At 34.1% G+C, this 23,569-nt stretch overlaps 1 protein-coding gene across 1 annotated transcript in view; it reads left to right on the top strand.

Moving 5' to 3' along the window:
• The window catches only part of KCNH8 (potassium voltage-gated channel subfamily H member 8), a 181,222-nt gene that overhangs the window by 125,798 nt on the left and 31,855 nt on the right, over positions 1 to 23,569 (top strand). The window contains exons 8-11 of the mRNA XM_005030018.6: positions 12,203 to 12,400; positions 16,859 to 17,058; positions 18,425 to 18,674; positions 22,884 to 23,098. Of these exons, the coding sequence (XP_005030075.1) occupies positions 12,203 to 12,400; positions 16,859 to 17,058; positions 18,425 to 18,674; positions 22,884 to 23,098 (863 nt within the window). The remainder of the gene's footprint in view (positions 1 to 12,202; positions 12,401 to 16,858; positions 17,059 to 18,424; positions 18,675 to 22,883; positions 23,099 to 23,569) is intronic.

Here is a 23,569-nt window from a genome sequence, read left to right as displayed (position 1 = left end):
AGGTCTCACAAAGGTTTATCTGAAAATGTGGCCCTACTTTTCTTCCTGCTTTATAAGTAATACATACATTTTAGGAAAGTTTTTGTTTGTTTTAAATCAACAAGCATCCCACATTTCAGACCTACGTATACCATACCTTGTCAGGATTTACAATATAAATTTAAATTTAAAAATAACCTTAAATCTAATTTTGTGGAAATCATTCAATTTTGCATTTGAAAACCCAAAACATTCTGTGTTTGACAGAGTTGTGGCAAACCATTTGTTGAACTGAACTGAAACATTTCCTTTGTGTTAAGTTTAACATTAATTTGTATCTCAGCTGCTTTGAGCCTTAGTCAGTTTTATTCTGTCATTCTTCCCTGCCGTTCTTTTCTACAGGTTCAGTTTCTTGATTAAACTACATTTTCCTTTATATACCAAACCTTGCCTTCTGATTGAACCATTCTAGCAATCACAAAATACCCCAGGACTGAAATACCCCATTGGATTTTCAGTCCAGACAAGATAGGAATTAAAGTACCTTATTAAAAGGATTATGAGGTTTTTATGTATTCAGTAATACAATTCCAAGGTTTTGTACCTAGGACAAAAATTTTGTACAATTTTAAAGTGAAAAGTAAAAATCCGGTGTGTGGATGAAGCCCGTGAGGTTTGACAAAGTTGAAAATGCCCTGCTGCGTCTAACTGCAGATTACCTACATTAATTCCACAAAGCATTTTTTATCTCAGTGGAAAAACTGCATCTGGACCAAGTGTAATAGAAATTACACTATTACTATCTCCAAGTGTAATAGAAATTTTCAGTGCCATGTACAGGGGGAAAATCTGCTTAGTATACACCCAATGAGGGAATAGTCCCAAGAGGCAAAATAACACCATGATCTTCCCACACAGCTTCTGTAACAGAAATATTGTATAGTGTAATTTCTTGAAAGTTGCAAATATTCTGTATAAAAATATTGCTCAGTCAGTCATTACATCAGACTCTTTATGCTTAAATGCTATACTTCTGATCATAGAGTTTTGGCTGGAACGAACCCCTGGAGTTTAGCTAGTTCAGCCAGCTGGCTGAAGTAGGACTATCATCAGCAATTAATCAAATCAGTTCTACTCAAATCATGAAAGCTAGCAAGAATGGAGACTCCTCCATCTCCTTTGGACATCTTGTTCTGGGATTACACTACACTTCATGGAGAACTTTGTACCGCTTTGCTAAAACATTAGTGCATATTACACATTGCTGGAGTAGGAGGCTTTGTTAAAATTTCTCAGAAGTTACTACCTCTGGTTTCAAAGACCATGGCCTGGTTGTTAAAATTAGTATGTCTCAATCCAACTTAAAAATGGGAAGTCTTCACAACATTTTTTGAAACCTTTTCAGCAACTGCATTTTATTTGAGTGGACTGCCTCTATCAGCCACATATTTTAGGTAGAAACCCTAGCGTTTTAGAATGTCATATTGTATTCCATAGTGATCCCATAGTGCCTGCTATATTTTTTCTTTCTACAGTGCAAACATTCATTACATTTTTAATCTAGAAATGTCATTTATGTATATTCCTACTTTCTATTTATCTATCTTTTTTTCTGCCCTTCAGCAGAGCAACAGTTTGTTGAAAGAAGGGTTTTCTTGTTACCAGAATAGAAGATAATTTCCATATAAAAATGAAGAAATTATTCAAGATTCTTTTCTTTCCAGACTCTCTTCCACTTTAACTGACCTTTGGTTGACAATGTTTAAGGTGAACTAGTAACTAGTTTCAGAAAAAAAAAAAAAAAAAGATTGTGAGGTCATGACATTCTACATTCTATAAAATTTTACACAAGCCAGATTCTGTAAAAAACTTATACCTAATTATACTAAATCATTTTTCATTGTCAGATGTAAGATAACTATAGATAAAAATGCAAACGCATAGGATTATATCACACCCTTCAAAATGACTTCTCAGATCTGTAGATATGGGTGTTTTAGTCTCAGAACTGTCACTTTAAACACATGGAGTGCTTTCCCATTGACACACTAGCTTTCTTGTTTTGCTATGATGTTAAGATATACCCTTGGAGTGAGGTATCCCCTGTTGTACCCCCTCACAAAAGCTCACTATATTTGGATCTCAACTTGCTTCATTCAAATGATACGTAGAAAAAATCATATTGAAATTATTGTTACTTAGGTTATTGATTCAAGGATTAGAAGATTAAGAGAAGGCAAGAGTAAACGAAGGATTTCTGCGTAACACTAGTTGATATGTAAAACAATAGAAACATTGAGTTAATAGAAACAGTGTGTTAATTTAATGTAGTGTTTATTATATGACTGCCTGGTTAGGGCAGCATTGTTTCAAAGAAAGCAATGGAATGGCTCCTCAGGTAAGAATGCAGAAGAAAAGATTTAGATTATATTGTGGAATCTATGAAGCAAGCAAGGATAGGATTGTGGTGAGTGTTAGCATACTTAGCTGTTACCTAACTAACATGGATGCTATTAGTGTAGAAGACAAGGAGAAATGGAGGTCACGTACACTGTAACAGTCTATAATGACCTGAATTGACCTCTTACTCTCATAACATCCCGTGTGATTATGCTGGGTAGCCATATGAAAACTAGCATGGTGTTTTTGCAACTCTGAATTAATCCTTTCATTTGTAATTAGACTTACTCAAGGAAATATTTATGTGCTGAGGCATCTGCCCCTGTTTTGTAAAGTTGGGAGGCTGCATTTAAATGGATAGAAATTGCTGACAATTGCCATGATTGGTGGAGTGAGGGAAGTGGCTTTGTTTTACACAGATTTTAAGGTATAGACTACCTCTGTCATTGCATCCATCTATTTACAGATTCTGTTTCACAAGTGAGTATATTAAACTCACTGTCAGGAACAAGAAATTGCCATATAAATGAAGTGCCAAAAGACTCTAGCTTGAGTTTCTTTGGTGGTGAGAACTGAACAGATGAGAACATCAGGGCAGAGGTGAAATTAATTTACCAACTATGGTAAGAATTACATAATTAGACTATGGCACACTGCTTACATGTAGATCCACAATTTTGCTGGCAGCTTAAAAACTGATGTTCTTTAAGTTTTTTGTTTGTTTTGTTTTGGGGGGTATTTTTTTTTCTTCATATTTTGATAACAAATGTTTCATGTTAGTGCGATTCATATTGCCTTAAGGAGGAGGGTAATAATTTCTTAAAAGAAAGAGGAACATATCACCTGTAGTAGCTATAACCTTTTTCTGCAAAACCTGGACTCTGAACATATAAAACTGCAAGGCAGGTTCCTAACTCTTCAGCTGACAACATAAAAAAAGTGTCAGAACCGTTAATTTTATTGGAACAGCATCTGGGATCCTAGTTATGGGTCAGGACCCTCTCGTCTCCATTGCTCAATTAACACAGAATAGAAAGGCTGCTCAAAAGGGTATTAAATTCTAAATATGAGATAGGAAAAGCTCTAACAGATGGGTACAGATTGATGGAGCACAGGGAAGCAAAGAGGGCATATATGAACATGCTCTTTTCACTGAGTGAACTAAAAACACTAACATTTCTAATTCCACACTTAGCTGCAAGGTGTTTGATAGCCTAGAAAATGACTAGCATTCACTATGCCTAAGGAACAGCAATGTGAAATGCTGAGACTCTTTGAAAAGTAGATGATTTACAAATTATTTATATATTTCCAGTGATAGAGTTGTAATTTTATTTCTTAAATTACTTATATCTTTAGCCTTGCATGTGTTACCTATAACTTAAAAATTAAGTGAACATTATATGAGATGACAAAAAAAATAGAGTTAATTTGTTAATTTATTCTAGTTTATTACAAACTTTTTTTCTTGGTGAACAAGGATAATTAAGAATAAAGTCATTTGTCTTCACTGCAAATAAATCAATGGCATCAGAGCTATATCAATACACTTTGCTGGTTAAAAATAAAAAATAAAAATAAAAAAGTTCCATTAAAATATGTAGATATATACAGTACTTTTTGCATATTAACTGACTGTCACAAAAGTGGATATTGCAGACAACCCCATTTGATCTTTTCAATGAAGTGTGGAAGAAGAAAAAACCACTGGCTTGCAAAAGCAAGAAAGATATAAATCTCCCATGTATCTAAATTTAGCCATCTGACAAGTTACTGTAGAGAAGATTTGTGCATGCTTGCCACAGAGAAGAGTATCCAGTGTGTTTCTTTTTTACATTTATCTACTTGATAAATGAGACTGAGCAACTTATGTCCTAGTTCTACAGGAATGCAGGTGCACTTACATTTTACACTGGAGATTCTATGCAACAGTAAGCAAAAATATTTAGAGAAATATAAAATATTAAGGGAAATGTGTTCTTTGCAAATCTGTTTAGTTAGATCTTAAAACAGAACCTTATGTGTAATAGAGTCAGATCTTGGAATAAATACATCTCTACTGTAAAGGAAATATTTATATTTGTGTTATACTAGGAGACTGTGGCAAAGATGTATTGGAGAGTTCCTCAACATCATGAACAAAAGATCTGTCTAACTCTCTGGATTGTTTATTCATCTACAGAATATCAGTTGAGTGCCCCAGAGACATAGTCTGCAGCCTTACGTGGCAGCAAAGTAATAACACAGGTTGAGGTTATAGTGAAAAGCCTGCCAAGCCAGCCTCGGACAGCCCACCAAAGAGGGCAAGCTCATCAATCAAGTTCCCATTCCACATGACAAATGGAGGAAAAGTCTGGTATTAACCTGTAGGGTTATGCAGAGCACCAACTAACTGTTTGGAGACTGTCTTGGAGCTTCACTCAAAAAGACTTGTCTCCACCCATCCTGGTCCCATCTCTTCTTTCATATTTCACCAGAATGCTCTATAGCCGTTGACATGAAATAACTTCTTTGGAAAGAGGGTTTTTATCCACATGTTGAAGGAAAAATGTAAGTAACTAATTCACATGAACTATCTATATTTTGCACCTTAAGAAATATCTGAGGCTCTGACTGTGGTATTGTGTCTAGACTAGTCCCCAGGAAATTGTCTAGACAAACAAAACTGCAGAAAAAGAGCAAAACTTTATTTTGCAGTCAAAATAAGTTGGGATTTCATCATCTAGTAATGTTAATGTTTAATGCAAGCACATGATGAAGTTTTGTGAAGAATCTGAGGCTTGAATTGTGTGCAGCTGTTAGTAATTCAGGTACACTGTGTTTTGTGCAGTGTTTACATAGCATTTTGCATTAGGTGGCAAAGCTACAGAATTTCAGCCTGTTCTTGCTTGACTAAAGAAGTATTTTTTAAAAGGTGTCTTTCTGACAATGTTTTTTACAAAATGCTAGTATTACAAGCATTGTAAATCAGGCCTATTTCTTTATCAGTTACAAGCTATGAATGTCTCCTGGAGTGATCAACCAGAGAAACTTTGGAAAGAGTATTATAATCCATGAACATGTTATAGTATTTTCATTGGGTTGAATTAAAGGCTCCTCTTGAATAAAGTCTCTCTCCTTGCACCTGTGGCTTTCTTAAATGAAAATATTAATTGTTTAATACATGTAGACCGAATATTGCTGATGACTAGAGATGAAATGTTCCCATGGAGGAATTTTGCCAGTATTCCCAAAGGCACATCAATTTTATCACAAGAATATACAAATTTTACTTTCTTACTATAAGCAATGATATTTGCAGCCTTCTCACAGTCAATTTAGAGTTGAGTTTTGTCAAATAATTAAAACTTCATTGTCATTTTTTTGGCACTTCTGTGCGTTCAGCTGTTTTTGTTGTTATTAGTGATACTACACTTAGGTTTGTTGTTTGCTTTTTTGTGGGTTGTGTTTTTGGTGTTTTTGTTTTTGTTTTTGTTTTTGTTTTAATCCCTTTATTGAGCACCTCTTCATCCTGAAACTACTAAGTTCATTGAATATTTATTGCACCGTGAAAGCTTCATTTTCAGTGACTACAATGGTCAATATCTTGTTATGACTTTGTCTAGTTACATGAGTTAAAGCTCTACAAAATGTAATTATTTGTACAATAGCTTCTAAGCTTATGTTCAATTAGAAATACAACAGCCAATTTATTTACAAAGAGTATTAGTCAGCCTTACAAAAGAATTCCATAGGATGTCACTTTTCAAATTAAATTCATTTTCAGTAGACTTGACAAAGGTTAAGCTTGTATCTAAAAATGCTGCTACCAGAGGGAGTACACATTTCGTTTGGAAAGCTCCTTGGGTTTCAAAAGCCTAAAACATCTGTCTCATTGCCTGTTTCCTGACTGTTTAAAAACGTTTCATAAGGTTCTAGGGAAAGAGATGGTTTTCTCTAGACCAGAGTCCAAGAAAAATACTAGTCAATATATCCGCAAAGGGTAAATTTGAGGCAGGCATTTCAAAACTGATCAGATGCTTTCAATTGAAGAAATTAATGTATCTTGAGTCTGTAAGCTTTATGAAACAATAGAACATACATGGGCCTTCTATTTTCATCTTTATTTTTCTTTTCTGACTGCTCAGTGTCCAAGTTCAAACTTTCTCTTGGTGATGGCATAGATGATAAAATCAATGGTAAAATTCCCAAATCCTAGAAGAGTATTATGACTTCATCTAACATACCTACAACTCCTTGTTTCCTGGCTGTAGATCTGAAATAAGGACTGTCAGTAGTGACCAGGGACTGCTGCAGTGGGAAACCCCTCAGTGAACATGGTTGTTTTCATTAAAAAAATTATCCCATTGATAAAGCATATAATTTCTTGTCTACTTTTTTTTTTTTTTTCCTTACTAACCTCAAACTGTTTGCTTCTACTAAGATTAGCAGGCATGACACACACAAACTTCTGTGTTAAAAGTTTTTTGTTTTTTTTTTTTTTGGTTTTTGTTTTTTTATTTTACTATTTGGGTGCTTGTTTATATTTCCTATGTTCCAAGGTACAGTTCTGGGATTGTGACTGCTGTTATTTTGTTTGTTAATAAAATCACATGAACTATCAGTTTCAATATACACTCAAGACACAAAGATATTTTTCAATATACACTCAAGACACAAAGACATTTTTCTTATCCTTTGATCAATTCTACTGTTTTAATTACAACGATGAGCACTTAGAATATGATAAATGTGATTTTTCTAAAAAATGTAAGTCTGTTCTATAGTCAAGTCTGTCAGGTGTGGTTTTGTAAAAGTATAAAGTATAAGTAGCATCTAATAAAGCCACTGTCATTTTTTCGTTTTCATTTAGAGCCCAAAAGTTTTTTAGCTGAATCAGAAAAAATATTCTTGAAACCAAAACATAGCCCTTAAAGAAAACCCATACTGGACCTTTAGGTTTACCCTATAGTCATTCATAGCATATTCCCTTTCCCTACTACATAACATTGTTTATTTTCTTGGATGAAAGAGCCAATAAATGAATATGTTCTGGCCATAAATGAAGTTCAAATACTCTTTAAAGATAAAAAGATAACGGTGAAGGGGCAGATAGGCCTTCCTACCTTTGTTTCCTAGCAAAAAGGGAAAGGCCCCCTGAATTATTCTCCCAGCCACAGCTGAGAGAAGGTTTGTCCCACCCTTGTTCCAGCATCATGACCACTTGATCTTGAGGGAAGCATTCCTGCTTTCAGGTGTTTGGGGATACTCTGAGAGACAGTCTTCAAACATACGTTTTTGCACTTCCTGATGCAGTAGTCTAAAACAAATAAAAAAGTTTTGGTTTACTTTCTAACTAGGGAAGAAAAAAAAAACACACACACACAAAAACAAACAAACAAAAAAACCCTGTGTGTTTTGTAGAATAAATGGTATTAGTAATTAATTAGTTAGATAATGCAACTATTTTCTAAGTTGCTTAAAATAAATACCACATAACATAGTTAAAATTTCAGTATATTAAGTGTCTGTCATAAAAGGAAAATCTAAGTAATAGTATAACATGAATCTATAAATTATGGAGTGACTTACCTGCTCTATAAAGTGCAAGCACAAAACTCAGGGAAGACTGAGTTTCTGAATGTCTTGTAAGTGAGATGATGTGCTTTACAGCTAGTTGTAAAGTACATCATCTACAAATGCATACATTCATGTTTATTTCTTCTGGTATGTGAACACTTCCCAGATATAGACAAAAGATAGATAGATAGATAGATAGATAGATAGATAGATAGATAGAGATAAAAAGTAGTCTAGTGAAGCTGGATACCAATTGTTACTGACTTTTGTAAAGGGAATTGATTACACAGGTGTTCTTTTTCCCTTTGAAAAGAGTTCTTTTTCCCTTTTTCCCTCTTAATTATGTTAACTGATGTTTTAATATGTTTTCAAAGTCATAGATCTATATCCAGGTAATGCTAATTCAGAACCAGACAAGTTTCATAATGTTTAATTCTAGGATGCTCCCTCTTTGACTATGAGGTATATTTATTTTTTCTCTTCTTCCCTGAGGGCAGAAATTAATTACCCAAGTTTGCCAGAGAATTTGCTGAGAGCTGTTACCTACAGGAATCAAAAGGCATTGTTTCTGTTCTCACGACTATCGGGTAATGAAAATATTTACAGACAACAGTTTCTTGTCTTTCCCTCCACCAGGAAAAAATATATTGCTATCAACAAATATCTCAGAAGTATAACTGATCTGGAAGATCTTGGAGCATTATATATACTCTGGCTGAAACTTAATTCTGTATCATTTCTTCAAAAGGTCCTGATTAGAATAATCTTTAACAGACAAAATGGAAATGAGAAGCTGTTTATCATGTCCTTACCTACAGATCAGAATAATATATTTATCTGGTTTTCACTTTAAGATTTGCATTTCTCTTTCAAATCTCATAGTCTCTCAAATCTCTTTAATGACAGTTATCAAATGACTTCTCTTTACATAGCAAGCCTTTTGTAGAAATTGTTAACAATTGTTAACATTTGCTAATTGTTACTGTTGTAGCTCAATGATAAGTCATTCATTTTACCGATTAATCTTATTCATCTGATCCTAAGTTACATCACAGAACTGGGCACAGAGTGGTGAACTATTCTTGAGTAACAATGAGACTTCCTTAGCTAGAAGTGTTTGTTTGCAACTGTAAAATGTTAATATTGTATTTGGTATTTCACTAGTAGAATTATTATTGAACTCATATAGAGATTTATACTGTTTGATACACTTTAAGCACATATTTTGGCACCATATCTCAGTTACTAATAATGGATCTTTTGAGATGATGTTTCATTAGGGTTTTCTTTTTTTTTTTTTGTTTCCCCTTCTCTTAATAGCCTTGAACATAAAGTATGTTGTAAAGGAGAAGCCAGTTTAAGTGTATCTGTCAATTAAAGAACAGGCTCATTTGCTTTTGTTGGCTAACAAAGGTAATGTAGTTGCCTAAAAGTGAGGCTGGTACTGTTTCGTACAAAGTTACCTGAAATAAATTGTGATATGACCCTTTCTAACAATGAATGTGAAATTCATGTAACAAAGGGCAGAACAGTGGGAATGAAAAGGACAAGAATTGGTGGCTTTTAAAACCTTCCCAGGAAAGAGATTTTTTCCTAAGGGACATTATTTCAGCATCCACACATCAGTTACAGTTATTTAAAATAACATATTTAATTTGTGTCAATTTTTAAGTTCTTCATATGCTTTAGAATATTTTCAAAGCCTTTAGAATATTTTCAAAACCTGAAGTTGAAATCTACAATTGTGCTTCTGTATATTATATTTAGATAGACTTTTATTAGCTCTACTCTCTGTATTTTGCTACATTTTGTATTTTGTATTGATTCTGTATTTTGGGATTTTGCTAGATTTTTACTCTTTAATGTATGGGATTACATTCTCTAATACAGGCAAAGGAGTGAAATCAGCTGTATAAAGGGCCATATCATTGTTGGAGAAATTATGTTTTTCTGAGATTACACTACTGGAACGGAGCAGCAAGAGGACCCAAACCAGACTAGTCAGTGCAACCCTGATAATATAACCACAATAACTGTGGAACAACTTACTTGCTTCAAGTTTCTGTGGTGTTAGTCCTTACAGTATTGATTATTTGTATGCAGCAGCTTAAGTTGTTGCCAATTAGAGCTCAGCAGATATTGATGCATAGACACTTCTAATTATTTGCTACAATTCTCAATGAAATTCAATCATCTTATATCGTGCCTGCCCCATGTGATTACTGCTAGTACACACTGACACTGCTTACCTCACAACATACCTTGTAGCTGGGTTGCCAGCATGAGTTCAGTTATGTTGCTTTTCTTTCATTTTAGTTAATTGGGAGCCACAGATACAAAATAGCTGTTTGTAATCGATGCTCTCTACCAGGCATGACTAGATCTTATGCTGTTATTACCCAGTCCTTCTGGCTTAGCTTTCTCTGTAGGCTAGTATGCAAGAGAGTGTGGTGTTGAGGATGGCCCTGTGTGGTAGCTGTAGTGACTCAACAAGTCTGCTTTAGGGGGTAAATAGAATCATAGAATAGTTTGGATTGGAAAGGACTATAAAGATCATCTAGTTTCAACCTCCTTGCCATGGGCAGGGACACCTTCTGCCAAATCAGGTTTCTCAAAGCCCCATCCAACCTGACCTTGAGCACTTCCAGGGATGAGGTATCTGCACGTTCTCCAGAAAACCTGTTCCAGTGCCTCACCACTCTCACAGTTAAAAATTTCCTCCTTATATCTAATCTAAACCTACCTTCTTTTAGTTTAAAGCCTTTAACTGTAGTCCCATCAATACATGCCCTGACAAAGAGTCCCTCCCCAGCTGTCCTGTAGGCCCCCTTTAAGTATTGGAAGACTGCTATAAGGTTTCCCCAGAGCTTTCTCTTCTCCAGGCTGAACATCCCCAACTCCTTCAGCCTGTCTTCAAAGGACAGGTGCTCCAGCCCCTTGATCATCTTTGTGGCCTTCCTCTGGACTAGTTTTAAAGCTTCCATGTCCTTCTTTTGCTGGGGGCCCCAGAGCTGAACACAGCACTCCAGGTGGGATCAGAATAGATCTGTGGGGGCAGAATAGAGTGGGAGAATCATCTCCCTCACGCTGCTTTTGATGCAGCCAAAGATCAAGTTGGCTTTCTGGGCTGCAAATTCTTAAAATCTAAAAATCTGCCACCTACTTTTGCAAATACTTTGTACAAGAGGAGCTCCCCTGGTTCATACTTGGATTCATTCTTTATCCAAAATTAAGAAATATATGCTGAGTGAACTGGGAGAGATGTTAAGCTTCAGAAAGAGGTTCAGTACATACATGACTTGACATAATTATTAAAGCTCTCAGCTTAGGACAGGGGGAAGTCCTACTACTTTTTCTAAAAGCAAACTGTGTGCCAGGAATATTTTGTTATGATGGTTATACCTGAATATCTAGGAAGGATTCTCACTCTTCCAAGCAAACTGCTTACAGAACAGTAGTGGGCTCATAAATTGATTTTTATCTTTTTTTTTTTTTTTTTTTTTTAACTCGATTTGTATAAATCATTACATTTATATAGCTCATAGCTCATTCAGGTTGTTTTCCTTTTCCAAAAGAAGAATCATACTTTCCCCCCCCCCCCTTTTTTTTTTCTGATGTCTGTGAGGTAGCATCTAATTCTACTTTATCTAGCACATATACATTCTTTTAGCAACATGAAAAGAAAGAAAAATAAAGATTAAATTAGTAATTTAGAAAATGCTTAATGAAGCATCTTTGGAAAATTAATTCTGGTTTGTAAATTGTGTTCTATTGTCTGAATCTTTTCTACTGTAAAGAGAATCATATAAAAAGCTCTAAATATGTAATTATTGTTATAACAATTTAGTTTTAGAATCTCAGAAAGCTTTCCAAGCATTAATTAATGGGAAAAAAAAATGTTGAATTTTTTGTTGCAGAGTTATTAGGAGATGATTTTTGTCTTTTCTGTGCCTTAGTGGGTTTGGTGAATTAGCTAATTAGACTTGTAATATGCAATTCAAAACCATTTGATTCCAACACAGAAATCCTGTTCTTATCATAAATAGTCATACATAAAAAACAATACTCTAGAGAAACAGTCCTTTATATGCTGTATAAATTCTTACAGTTTCTGTTCTTTTTATGTTTTTATTTTTGGAATAGTGTGAAGAATGCAGTGTCTTCTAAATAAGTATTTTAAAATGACATATTGTTCTATGGAGTGTGTAGTATTCATGATGTCAGTATTCCTTAACAGTCATTTTTTTTATGATTTGTTTTTCAGGTTGGCTTCATGAGCTAGGAAAACGTATAGAGTCTCCTTACTATGACAATAATACCCTGGGAGGCCCATCAATCAGAAGTGCCTATATAGCTGCCCTATATTTCACCCTTAGCAGCCTCACAAGTGTTGGGTTTGGAAATGTTTCAGCCAATACTGATGCTGAAAAGATCTTCTCCATTTGCACGATGCTGATAGGAGGTAAATATGTATGCTAAGCATCATGTAAAATGTTTTGGGCAGAGTAGAGGTGAGTAAAATAGGTGCTGAAATTTTGCTAGGTTTTGATTCAAAATCAAACAAACAGAAACTCTAAATTGACAAAAAGAAGGAAATATTTTGTGGGGTTTAAAACTGGATAAATTATCTGAAGCAGGCATATCTCCCAGCTTTTTATAATTTATGGTAACAAAAGTCATTACCCAGTAAAGTGCAAACTCTTCCTATTGTGAGTGCGTGTGGGCCAGCTGTGTGTCCTGGGAATATCTGCATTTTGGTTACATGCCAGGCACAGTTCCAGTCAGTTTAATAATAAGTTCAGCTCCAATTCAGTCACTGCAACAGCCCTGGGAAAAATGGCAAAGATGTCTAAAAAAAGATGTCAGCCTAAAAGTGCATCTGGCTGCATGTATATCCGTATCCGAAGGACCCAGCCCAGAACAAAGGTAGTGGAGACAGGACAGAGCCAGGTAAAACGTTGGGTCAGCCATAGGTGGGCATTCCATAAGGGCAAAGCAGTTTATTTATCACTAAGTAGATTTTACCACATCGCTGCTTCAGATTCACTTCAAAATTGTGGTGTTATTGTCATGCCTAGAGCTCTTCACTGTATTTGTAACAGATGTTAATTACCTATTCTTATTGTTGGGTTCACTTTCCTGATGAGGTACCTGGGAACACCAGTGAGATAGTGGCACCTGCAGATATTGGTAAATCCAAGACAGTGGAGAGAAGGTACCTGCAGCTCTCTTTGTATTCTTTCTCCATAAATAAATAAATAAATAAATAAATATTTTAAAATAGCTGTTCTGTTTCATAGTGTGTACATCACATATCTCAAAGATGTCACAACGTCTATGAAGAACAAAAGGCCCCCTCATATTTACTCTGGTAACCTAATTGTTCTAGAAATACTAGTAGGTATTTCTACCACCCAGCATTTCTACAAGGCATGTCTGCAAGGCACTGATTGTCATTTTACAGCATAAATTTAACTGGCCAAAAAGAAATTGGTAACTTGACACTCAGAAACTAAGGAACATAATGAATACCCTATAAACTGTATATCTGCAGCATCCAGTAATATTAAAAATGCTCATTTAATTATTGCTATTTTTCCCTGTCCTCAAAATGAGCATCAATATTATAATGAATCCACCAATAGTATCATTTTAATTTTGATAATGTCAGGAAAAAAAAAAAAAGCAGGGAACACATTAATTTACTTTTGGCATAACATTAACATTATGCAGCTTTAAAATACAATGTGGTCTCTGCATTGGGGCTTTCACTACATAAAATGTGTTAGAATGAAGGAAGAAGTATTCATTTATATCAAGAAACCAGCAATATTCTGAGTAATGCAATGATGAATATTTAATTCATTTTGATATAGTAGGCCTTCTGAAAACTTAGTAGACTATAAAAGTATCCTACACTTTTATTTAATCCAGCTATAGAAATTTCTTTTTCATTCCTTATATTACTTAGTGGTAGATCTAATGTGTTTGTGCACTGAGTAAATTGTGAGGAACTTGTTGACTGAATGTAGTAAGAGGGTACTGCTAAGTGAAGGGTAAAGGTACTGTGAAGCAGCAGAAGAAGGACTTTACACCTGGAACAGCCCAGGTAACAAGATGTATTCAGGTAAGAAAGCAGAGCAGGCTGGTTTGCAGATGTTTTCCTGAGGAACTGTATTTTAGACCCTATTTGAGTAAATCAGCCAAGGGGGGAAACTTGGAGGAGTTGACATCATGCAGCACAGACTGCTTTGAAAACTGTTAGGAAGAAAATACTACTTTGTATACTTTAAAATATAATATATTTTCATTTCTTAAAACATGCTTTGAAGTGTAGTTTTGGCTGATATTTAATTTTAAAATTTCCTAGTGAAAAATGATGTCTTGAGGTAAAAAAGGATGTTTTTTGTTTGTTTGTTTTTGTGTGTGTTTGTGTTTTTTTCCAGTATTTAAAACAGTTATTAGTTTATGAAATTTCAGGTGGAATGGGTAGCATGATTTGGTATAGCAGTACTTTGTATATGCGTCTTTAATGTGCATCACTGCCTCCTGGTATTAATTCTCATTGTGCATAGATTTAAAATTGCAATTAAGATAAGCATTATTGTGAGGATAAAACATCCTACTCTATGTAATATTTCTTCTCAAAATTGGAGACAAAATGTACTTACTAAAACATAACCAGAATTCCTAGGCTACACAGAATATTAATTCTGGGATCAGAAGTGTTCCTGTGTTCCTTAAACAAGAAAAATGTAATTTAGAATAACTATTCAAATTAAGGACACTTTATGAAATACGGTTCCTAGAAGTTTTTAATTTGTCTTACTTCATGTTAGAGAATGGATTAATAGTTATTTTACAGGAAGTAAGGTAGGTCTGTGATTCTTTAATAAAGAAATCTAATGGCTATCACAGACAGGAATAGCTTGTCATCATCAGTAGAAGTTGTCTTCCAGCGTACATATGCAAAGATAGATTCTCCTATATTAACAATTCCTTATGATATTTGTGCCCATAAAAACATCACAGAGATCTCTACACTGTTCGCCTCCTAACCCTGGAGCCTGTGGAATACTGACCAAAATACAAGTGATTTTTACATATGCATTCATACGCCACATCCATACACTGCTTTTTCCCTCCCCCCTCTTTTTAAAGTGAATATCACATTCTTAAAACACAGTGCTCTGCTGAAAACACTGTCTTCAGTCTGTTTAGATGAATTTAATTGAAACAATTCTGGCTGAATTGTTTCAGCCGCAGGTGAATATTTCTACTATAATATCCTGTATCTAACTTTACGCCAATCTGCTGTATTTTGTTGCTGAAGCTTCGTTAATGACTTAGTAATGCACTGCACCATCAGTAACAATGTTTGGTTGATCCAACTGATTCTTCTTAGAAATTACAGTTCTTGCAATTATACATGTTTTTTTCTTTCTAATATTCACATCTGAACCTTTTCTTTCTGTGCTGTTCATTTATGTTCTTTTACTAATGGACTTGTATTGACTTAAACATATCAGTGAATCACCTCTAAATTTATTCTGTGTTGTGAAAATACATGACACTGCAGTGTTTTCTCAATTTTTCTGCCTTCCCTTCACAATAAAGACATAGCTACTAGCTATGACATGTTACTAGACATTTTACAAGCTCCTTTTTGTTTGACTCAGCCTGTAAAATTTTTCTACTCTCTAAACCAAGAAATTTTCCACCTGTTTCCACAAAAAGAAAGTATGATTAACCATCAATATATATATTTTCCTTCTCCTGCTCCCCTTTTTTTTCTCTGCTTACCCTGGACTTCTATAAATCGCCATATGAGGTCAATGTCTTGTTTGTCTTGTTTATAAACCAATTCCTTTGCTACTCTGAGGAGTCTGTCTGCTTCCTTTCAAGCACTATAAAGCTAGATGTCCCTTAAGAGTAATAATCAAGATCTTTAATATTTTTTTCAATAAACAGTTTGTAAATGTGTATGTTATATACCTCAGATCAATACCACGTGACAGACAATCTACAGTAATTTTGTTCACTGATAATCAGCAAACACATTTCTGCACAGACGAACCCAGATTCACTGTATCTGCAGGTATTTCTTCAATTTTGATTCTGGTATTTTTATTCCTATGTTTGTCTCAAATTGCAGGCAAACTCCTGGATGTCAGAACTTTCTGATAAACAATTTCACACCATACTTGACCTTCTCAAACAACATAAGAAATCAGAATGTCAGTTTGAATGTGTCTTTCTTTTTTTTTTTTTTCATTTACACAATTTTTTACTTTATACATTACAAAGCTTTTTCCTTTTTTTTTTTTAACATCTTGTTTCCCAGAATATAATACATCTTTAAATGTTGTTTACAATCTCATTCCATTACATATAGTCCCTGTTAGATTCATATATACTCTTATTGTATTTATTTGCATGATTTCTCTGAAATATACTACAATTTATTTAGTTTACCGAGTCCAGTCTTTGTACTGTTTAATATTTTTTCATTATTTCCCAAATAAGCCTACCTTCATTTGTATATCTGTTTCCTTTTTTCTTAGACTATAAACCTTATAGTCTTTTAGACTATAAACATTATAGTCTTGGGCATTATTTTGCCCAAGACTATAATGTTTATAGTCTAAACTACACAGTTTATAGTATAGTAGTTTATAGTCTAAACTACTATACACTGGCTAGATTGCAACAGATGTGGCTCTATCCTGTCCCATGACTATAACTAGAAATGAATAATAATATGAACACTGCTGTATATTTCTCACGGAGTCTTATACTCAAGCTTTATTTTATCTATTAATCAGGAAACTGATTTTCTGTGAAAACTGTGTTTATTTTCTGTTACATTTTAATAATCAACAAGTCACTCCACATTCCACATAATTTCTGTCCTCCCTAGCTCTGATGCATGCCTTGGTGTTTGGCAATGTGACTGCCATAATTCAGAGGATGTACTCCAGATGGTCCCTTTATCACACAAGAACCAAGGATCTGAAGGATTTTATACGGGTCCATCACCTGCCACAGCAGCTAAAGCAAAGGATGCTTGAATATTTCCAAACTACATGGTCTGTCAATAATGGAATTGATTCCAATGAGGTAACCAAATTAGGGAGGGGGTTGTGTGTTTGATAGGTTTGACTGCTGACTTGTAATATGCAGGGGATCATTTTCTGTCTGTGATACCATGTTTTCTGTGAAACTACATATAAAAAACAAACATGTCTAAAAATAAAACTGAGGGGAGGGAAATTTCCAGGAAGGAAATGTTGCTGAAGAATCTGTTCTAAGTATGTTAATAACATATATTAAAATATAATTAACATATATATTACAAATTCAGAGTCCTTCAAAATTTAGAACTGTTGAAGAGATACTCATCAGAAACCTTTAGCATGATACCAGAAACACCCCAGTGAGCTCTTCATCTTTCACCACACAAAACAAAACAAAACAAAACAAAAAACTACTGTGTGTTTGTTGTTTTTGTTTTGTTTTGTTTTGTTTTGTTTTGTTTTCTGTTTGCTTTTAAGGAAGGGTGATTTTACTGTCTTTTCCTCCCTCCTTCATTTTCTTTTGTGCTTTGCATTCCTGTAAACAAGTGGTTTGGCCTGAAGGATATTGTATAAATGCTTAAGTTATTCATTTTCCTGTATTTTTAAATATTGACTAATTTACAGAAAGTGACATGACAGTAAAAAACAAAGGGCAGAATTCTGGCTGTGTCTTTGCTAGCTTGTTCTAAATGATTTATCCAGGTTATGTATTACTATGCTGTGGGAGAAATAATGTTTTTTCTCTGCTGGAGTGTTATTTGAATGAATTGTTCCCTTCAGAGCTCTTGTTACATCTGTCATTATAAAACACATTGGCCTCTACACATAAAGTGGAAACAAGCAGAAAGATTTTGGGTTGAGAACATTCTTTTCCTGATAGACTCTTCTTGTAGTGTGCACAACAACAACAGCAAAAAATGGGATATTTAACAGCATCCTAGCAACAGAAGGAACCTAGTAAGATCTTCAATGATACAACAAAAAAAAAAAGTTGATATCCAAACTTTATTAAATTTGGTTAAGGATCAGATTCAGTTTCTGTACCTTCTGTACCTTAATCCCACTGAAAGTCATTGACTATTGTACAACAGCAGCAGCCTCTGGAGAGACCATCAGTGTTTTATGCTTTGATTCCCCTCCACAAACTATCTTGTCTGAGCACAATTGGTCAAGGGTTGGCTGACTACATTGCTCAGGCATGAGATCCCCTCAGACTACAGAGAGCACTGTTGTTGTAGGCTTGCAGCTTGCCGGTCCAGAGCTCTGCCCATAAGCAAGCAGTATACTTTGCTTCAAGGAACTGACTCAGTGTTTATCCATGTAAAGATTTATTAAAATGTAGCACATATTTTCACTCCTATTTCTCTTTCTCTACCTTTTTTTTTTTTTTTTTTTTTTTTTTGGTGCAGCTTTTAAAAGATTTCCCGGATGAGCTGCGTTCAGATATCACCATGCACTTGAACAAGGAGATTTTGCAGCTCTCTCTTTTTGAGTGTGCCAGCCGTGGTTGCCTCAGGTCTCTGTCTCTGCATATCAAAACCTCCTTCTGTGCTCCTGGGGAATACCTCCTCCGTCAGGGAGATGCCCTGCAAGCAATCTACTTTGTGTGCTCAGGTTCCATGGAAGTCCTGAAGGACAGCACAGTGCTGGCAATTCTCGGTATGCTCATGATCATAGTTTCAAAGAGAAAGAATGGTCCTCCAAAGTAGCCAGCTATGTTAAGATTGATGTTAATGAAAGAGGACAGTCATCCTTGGAATACTAATGATGGCAAAGTGTATCCTAGTAGTCTAATGAGATAGAGAGAAATAATTTATTCTGATTTAAATCGACTCTTCATCTATTAATCTGCTATGGCAATCCCTAAATCTTTTAGTTTAAACTTTTTTTTTTTTTTTTTTCCTACAGAGCTTTAAATATTAATTTTATTAGCTTTATAATATTTTGCTTCTAGTCTGATTTTCTTGCACTTATTTTTCTCCCCTTTGTATGTAAGTAGGTCCTTACTAGCTTTTGATATAATTTGGCACTTTCCATAAAATTTGAAAGCAGTATTGATACCTCAGAGGACATTCGATATTAGTTCCTAAATAGTTAACAAAAAATAGTAGCCATTTAGTGTTCCCACTAATGCTTTCAAATGAAAGCAAACAATGTGAGCCCAATCTCATTCTTTAATAAATGCGTATGAACACCACTTGTAGGACAGCCGTTTGGTGAAAAGCAAACATTGTCGGCTCTGCTCTGCCAAGAGTTACTTCAAGATAATTCATGATGCCAGAATTTATCTGAGTATATTAGAACAGAAGAAGGCCAGAAGTTCTTTTCTAATAAATTCAGTTTAGTGGTTGTTTGCTAGATGAGTGCTTTGGCTTATCTAATGTCAAGCATCTCTAAAGCATCTCTATCTGTAAATTTCAGTGATAGGCTTCAGTCTAATGCCTATTAAAGTGCTTCCCTGTATCTTCAGCTAAAGGACCATTAGACTTGTCTGAGTTAATGTTTATGAAGTGTTCTGATAAAGAAAAATGTAAAATTTTACTCTAAATATAAAAGAATTATTTTATTATGATCTTAATGCTTCTTTAGATTTCAATATATTCTTCTTTCTAATAACCTCTAATATTCTTATAAAGCAGAGTTAAAAAGAATTTGCTTTTGCCTTTATGCTTTCCTTCCTGTTTTGTGGGATTGCACTATATTTACTAGCATTCATTTGATCGTTTGTTTGTTTGTTTTAATATAAATGTGATACATGTCCTATTTTTTTCATAACACTTTAATTCCATTAGATTGACAGTCCATATCACTCTAACACTTGCTTGTAATTAGGAAGTTTTAGAATGCTTCTATTTAATTGGATCACATAAATCAAAGCTATAAAATGTGGCTTAGAAAAAAAACATAAGCTTAAGAGGTCAAGACTTACCTCCATTAGAATTACGATTTCATTAACAATTTCATTTTCAGACACTTCTGAAAATGTTAATAAAAGCTTCATTTTGTAATGGTAACAATGACAATAAAAATAAAGATTAGTGGATTTCTGAGAGAAGTGAATGAAATTGTAATGCAAAAACATAAACATGATACAACGAAATAATGTTTCATTCCAGTGAATGGGAGCTTCATCATTTAAACCTAATTAATACTAGAAGGTGAGTGCATCAAATCTATAGGTCCAAATGAGAAACTGTTTTACTAATTTACTGTAAATTCTAAAGAGCAGGTTTTTTTTTTTTTCCTGAAAATGTTGATTACAACAATTTTATAACTCTGTCACAATTCTAATTGTAGTGGAATATGTTTTGGTTGCTGAACCATTCTCACTAATAAGCAATACAGCAACAGTACAATAAGAGATGATCTGATTAAATACAACCATTTGGTTCCTCTTGAGAATATAATGTGATATCACATAATGAAGTTTAAAATATACTTTTTAAGAAAAAAATCAACTTAACATTGTTTGAGCATACATCTTATATTTGTTTTAAAATAATAGCCATAAGTGATTGAGAAGATACATGTGAAGAGGAGAAATTCATAATTTTGACTATGTGTCCCAGATTTATTATCAAAAAGATGTTTCACATAAGTCCTTATAAATGAGTGTGTTCTCCAATTAAAAGAAAAAAAAAAAAAAGAGAGAGAGAAGAGAGAGAGAGAGAGAGCGCTACTAATAACAACCAACATTACTCTGTTTATATAACAAATGTTGTTATTAAAGGTACAGTTGTCTCACTTGTGCCGTAATACTAATGAATATTCAGCTTTTTAGCTAGTCTTTGCTACATGATTATCATTCCAAAGCAAGTATTAGTTAGCATATACCAGAGCAAATATAGTGTCCTTCAGAGTAATATTACTTCATCAAATGCTGTAACTGCTATCAAATATAACTGTAACTTTTTTCCCCAAATTATCTATTCATTACTTATACTAATACTGTTTATATGCCTAAAAAGTTTCTAATTAATATGTTTAAAAATATTTTTTTGTAAATTTGAAATATTTTTTCCTAAGTCCATATATTCATGGTTAGCAATAGCTAATCTTTACTAGTGATCTGCTTATGTAATCAAAGAAATCTAAAAATTGGTGATATTTACAATAAAAAGTAAAAGTAAATTATTTCTTAGATTTACCATGTATCTAATTATGTAAACATTACACCATGTGATGAGCAAACAAAAAATGTATTACTTTGTCATTACTTTGCTTTTCTCAGATTAACTTGAGCTAGTACTAGTTCTCATTTACACTAACTTCAATTTTAAAAGAACACAAAGGTATATATACTCCTAGAGCAAAAGAAAACCCCTGTGTATACTGGGCTTATGATAAACATTTTTAAGAAAGTTGAACAATCTCCAAGTAAATAGGAAACAAAAAATTCACAAGCAGTATAAAGCAAATTATCTTATTTAAATCACTTTATGAATGGTTGTCTGCTTAGTTTAACTTACTCTTCAAGAACACTTTCCGTGTAATATCCAGGTAGAATCACATGCTGTGTGGATTTTCAGATTTTACAGTCTTCACTTAATACTCACTAATCTCAGACTAATGTAAGATTAGAAGAGACTTCTGAAAGCCACCCAGTCCCAGTCCTGGTTTGGGCCACTTTTATTTAACTTGCTCAGAGCATTATGTTCTCCATGCATTATGTTCTCCAGTCCTTGGTCATTTTCATGATCTTTTCTGTATTTAATCCAGTATGTCAACACTCTGTCTCCTACTTGGAAACCCAAAACTGGACATGATATTCCAGATGTAGTCTGAAAAGTGAAATACAGACGGTTTCCTGTCACTTCCCTGGAACCTGTTGGCTGTACTCTCACTAATGCTGCCCAGGATGCTCTTGGGCCTTCTTTTCTGCAAGGGCACATTGTTGGCTTATGTTCGACTTGTCTGTGACAATCCCCATGCTCTTTTCTGAGGAGCTGTTTTCCAGCTGGTCAGACCCCAGCCCATATTGCTGCAGGGAGATCTTCCCTCCCAGGTTCAAGACTTGGTATTTATTTTTGTTGAACTTCATGAGGTCCTGTCAGACCTTTTTTGTCAGCTTGTTAAGGTCCCCTGAATAACAGCTTTTCCCCAAGTATTTCACTTTCCCCAGTTTGGTGTAGTCCATAAACTCAACAAGAGTGCACTCTATTGCATTGTTCTTCAATAAGGAACATCTGCACCTTAGAGGAAGATCTCTGGTTCAATGACTGCTTTTTGGACATAATACCTCAGATGAGATGTTATGCAAGCTTTTTATTAGAAAATTGTTATGCTCTTCAACACATGGATGGTTGCCCATAAATGAAAATATAATGGCTTAAGAATCCATTATTTTTTCTTGGCAGAAGTACTATTGGGTTATATATTTGTTATTACCTTGTACAACTAATATACATCATGGAGTGCAGCAGAGCTTGTATCAGTGCTTGCAAGAATTTTATAATACATATTCTTAGTAAAGGTTTAATCTGAATTGAGGATCTACAATTAATCATGTCATTGTTAAAATGATCTAAAAAGAACAAGCGAGAAATATGATCTTCAATTTTTGACTTAAAAAATTTCACCTGGTATTAATTACTTGTGTAATTTTTTTTAAATATTTACTTGATTGCTCTCTTAAATGAGATATTTACATGTACAGAAATGAGTCTTTGTACCTCCTATTAATTGTATGTAACATTCTTCCTGCAAAAATCAGAGAAAGCCCTTAGGTATATTTGTGAATGTTATTAATTTAAAAATTCATTAGTAACTATGGGTTTTAAATTTAACAGTTTTTAAACAGAGTTATGATTCAAAACAGTAGTCAAGAATTCATGTTTTCAAGATGATTGCTTTCATATTTTCTTTCAGGTAAAGGAGATTTGATTGGAGCAAACCTATCCATTAGGGATCAAGTTATTAAAACAAATGCAGACGTTAAAGCTTTAACGTACTGTGACCTCCAATGCATTATCCTCAAAGGTCTCTTCGAAGTGCTTGATCTTTACCCAGAGTATGCTCACAAGTTTGTTGAAGACATACAGCATGATCTCACATACAATCTAAGAGAAGGCCATGAAAGTGATGTAAGTATCTTTAAAATTCTCTGCAGCTATTGTTAACTTGAAGGTGTTTCTCATGCTTTAGCCTGTAATCATAATTTCATCACAGTAAAGAAATAATACATAGGTTACATTAAAAGGATCACTTGTTCAATATGTTTGATAATTCACTCATTATCTTTATGAATTGTTGATCAGTTGAACAGATCATAAACAGAGAACATGTTCTCTGCTTCTCATTTTTCTATAGAAAACCTAATTTGAGAGAACATACTTCTTTAGTATTTTGTCATTTTTTTGCTAATGTTTACAAACAATTAACAGTTATATAAAGCATGTGCCCAAATAACGTATTTAATTATACCTTTACTAGAACGTCATGTGCCAGTCTAATGAACATTGATTGCTTCATATTTAAGAATGTTTTCACATGTTCAAAATAAGAAAGTTTTTTTCTCATCATACTGCAACTGAAAAGTGTTTTTCCATTTCAAT

This window comes from Anas platyrhynchos, chromosome 2 (assembly GCF_047663525.1).
Source record: "Anas platyrhynchos isolate ZD024472 breed Pekin duck chromosome 2, IASCAAS_PekinDuck_T2T, whole genome shotgun sequence".
In the NCBI taxonomy this organism is placed as follows: Eukaryota; Metazoa; Chordata; class Aves; order Anseriformes; family Anatidae; genus Anas; species Anas platyrhynchos.
Note: the sequence above shows the minus strand (reverse complement) of the source record. Positions and strands in the feature narration are given on the sequence as shown.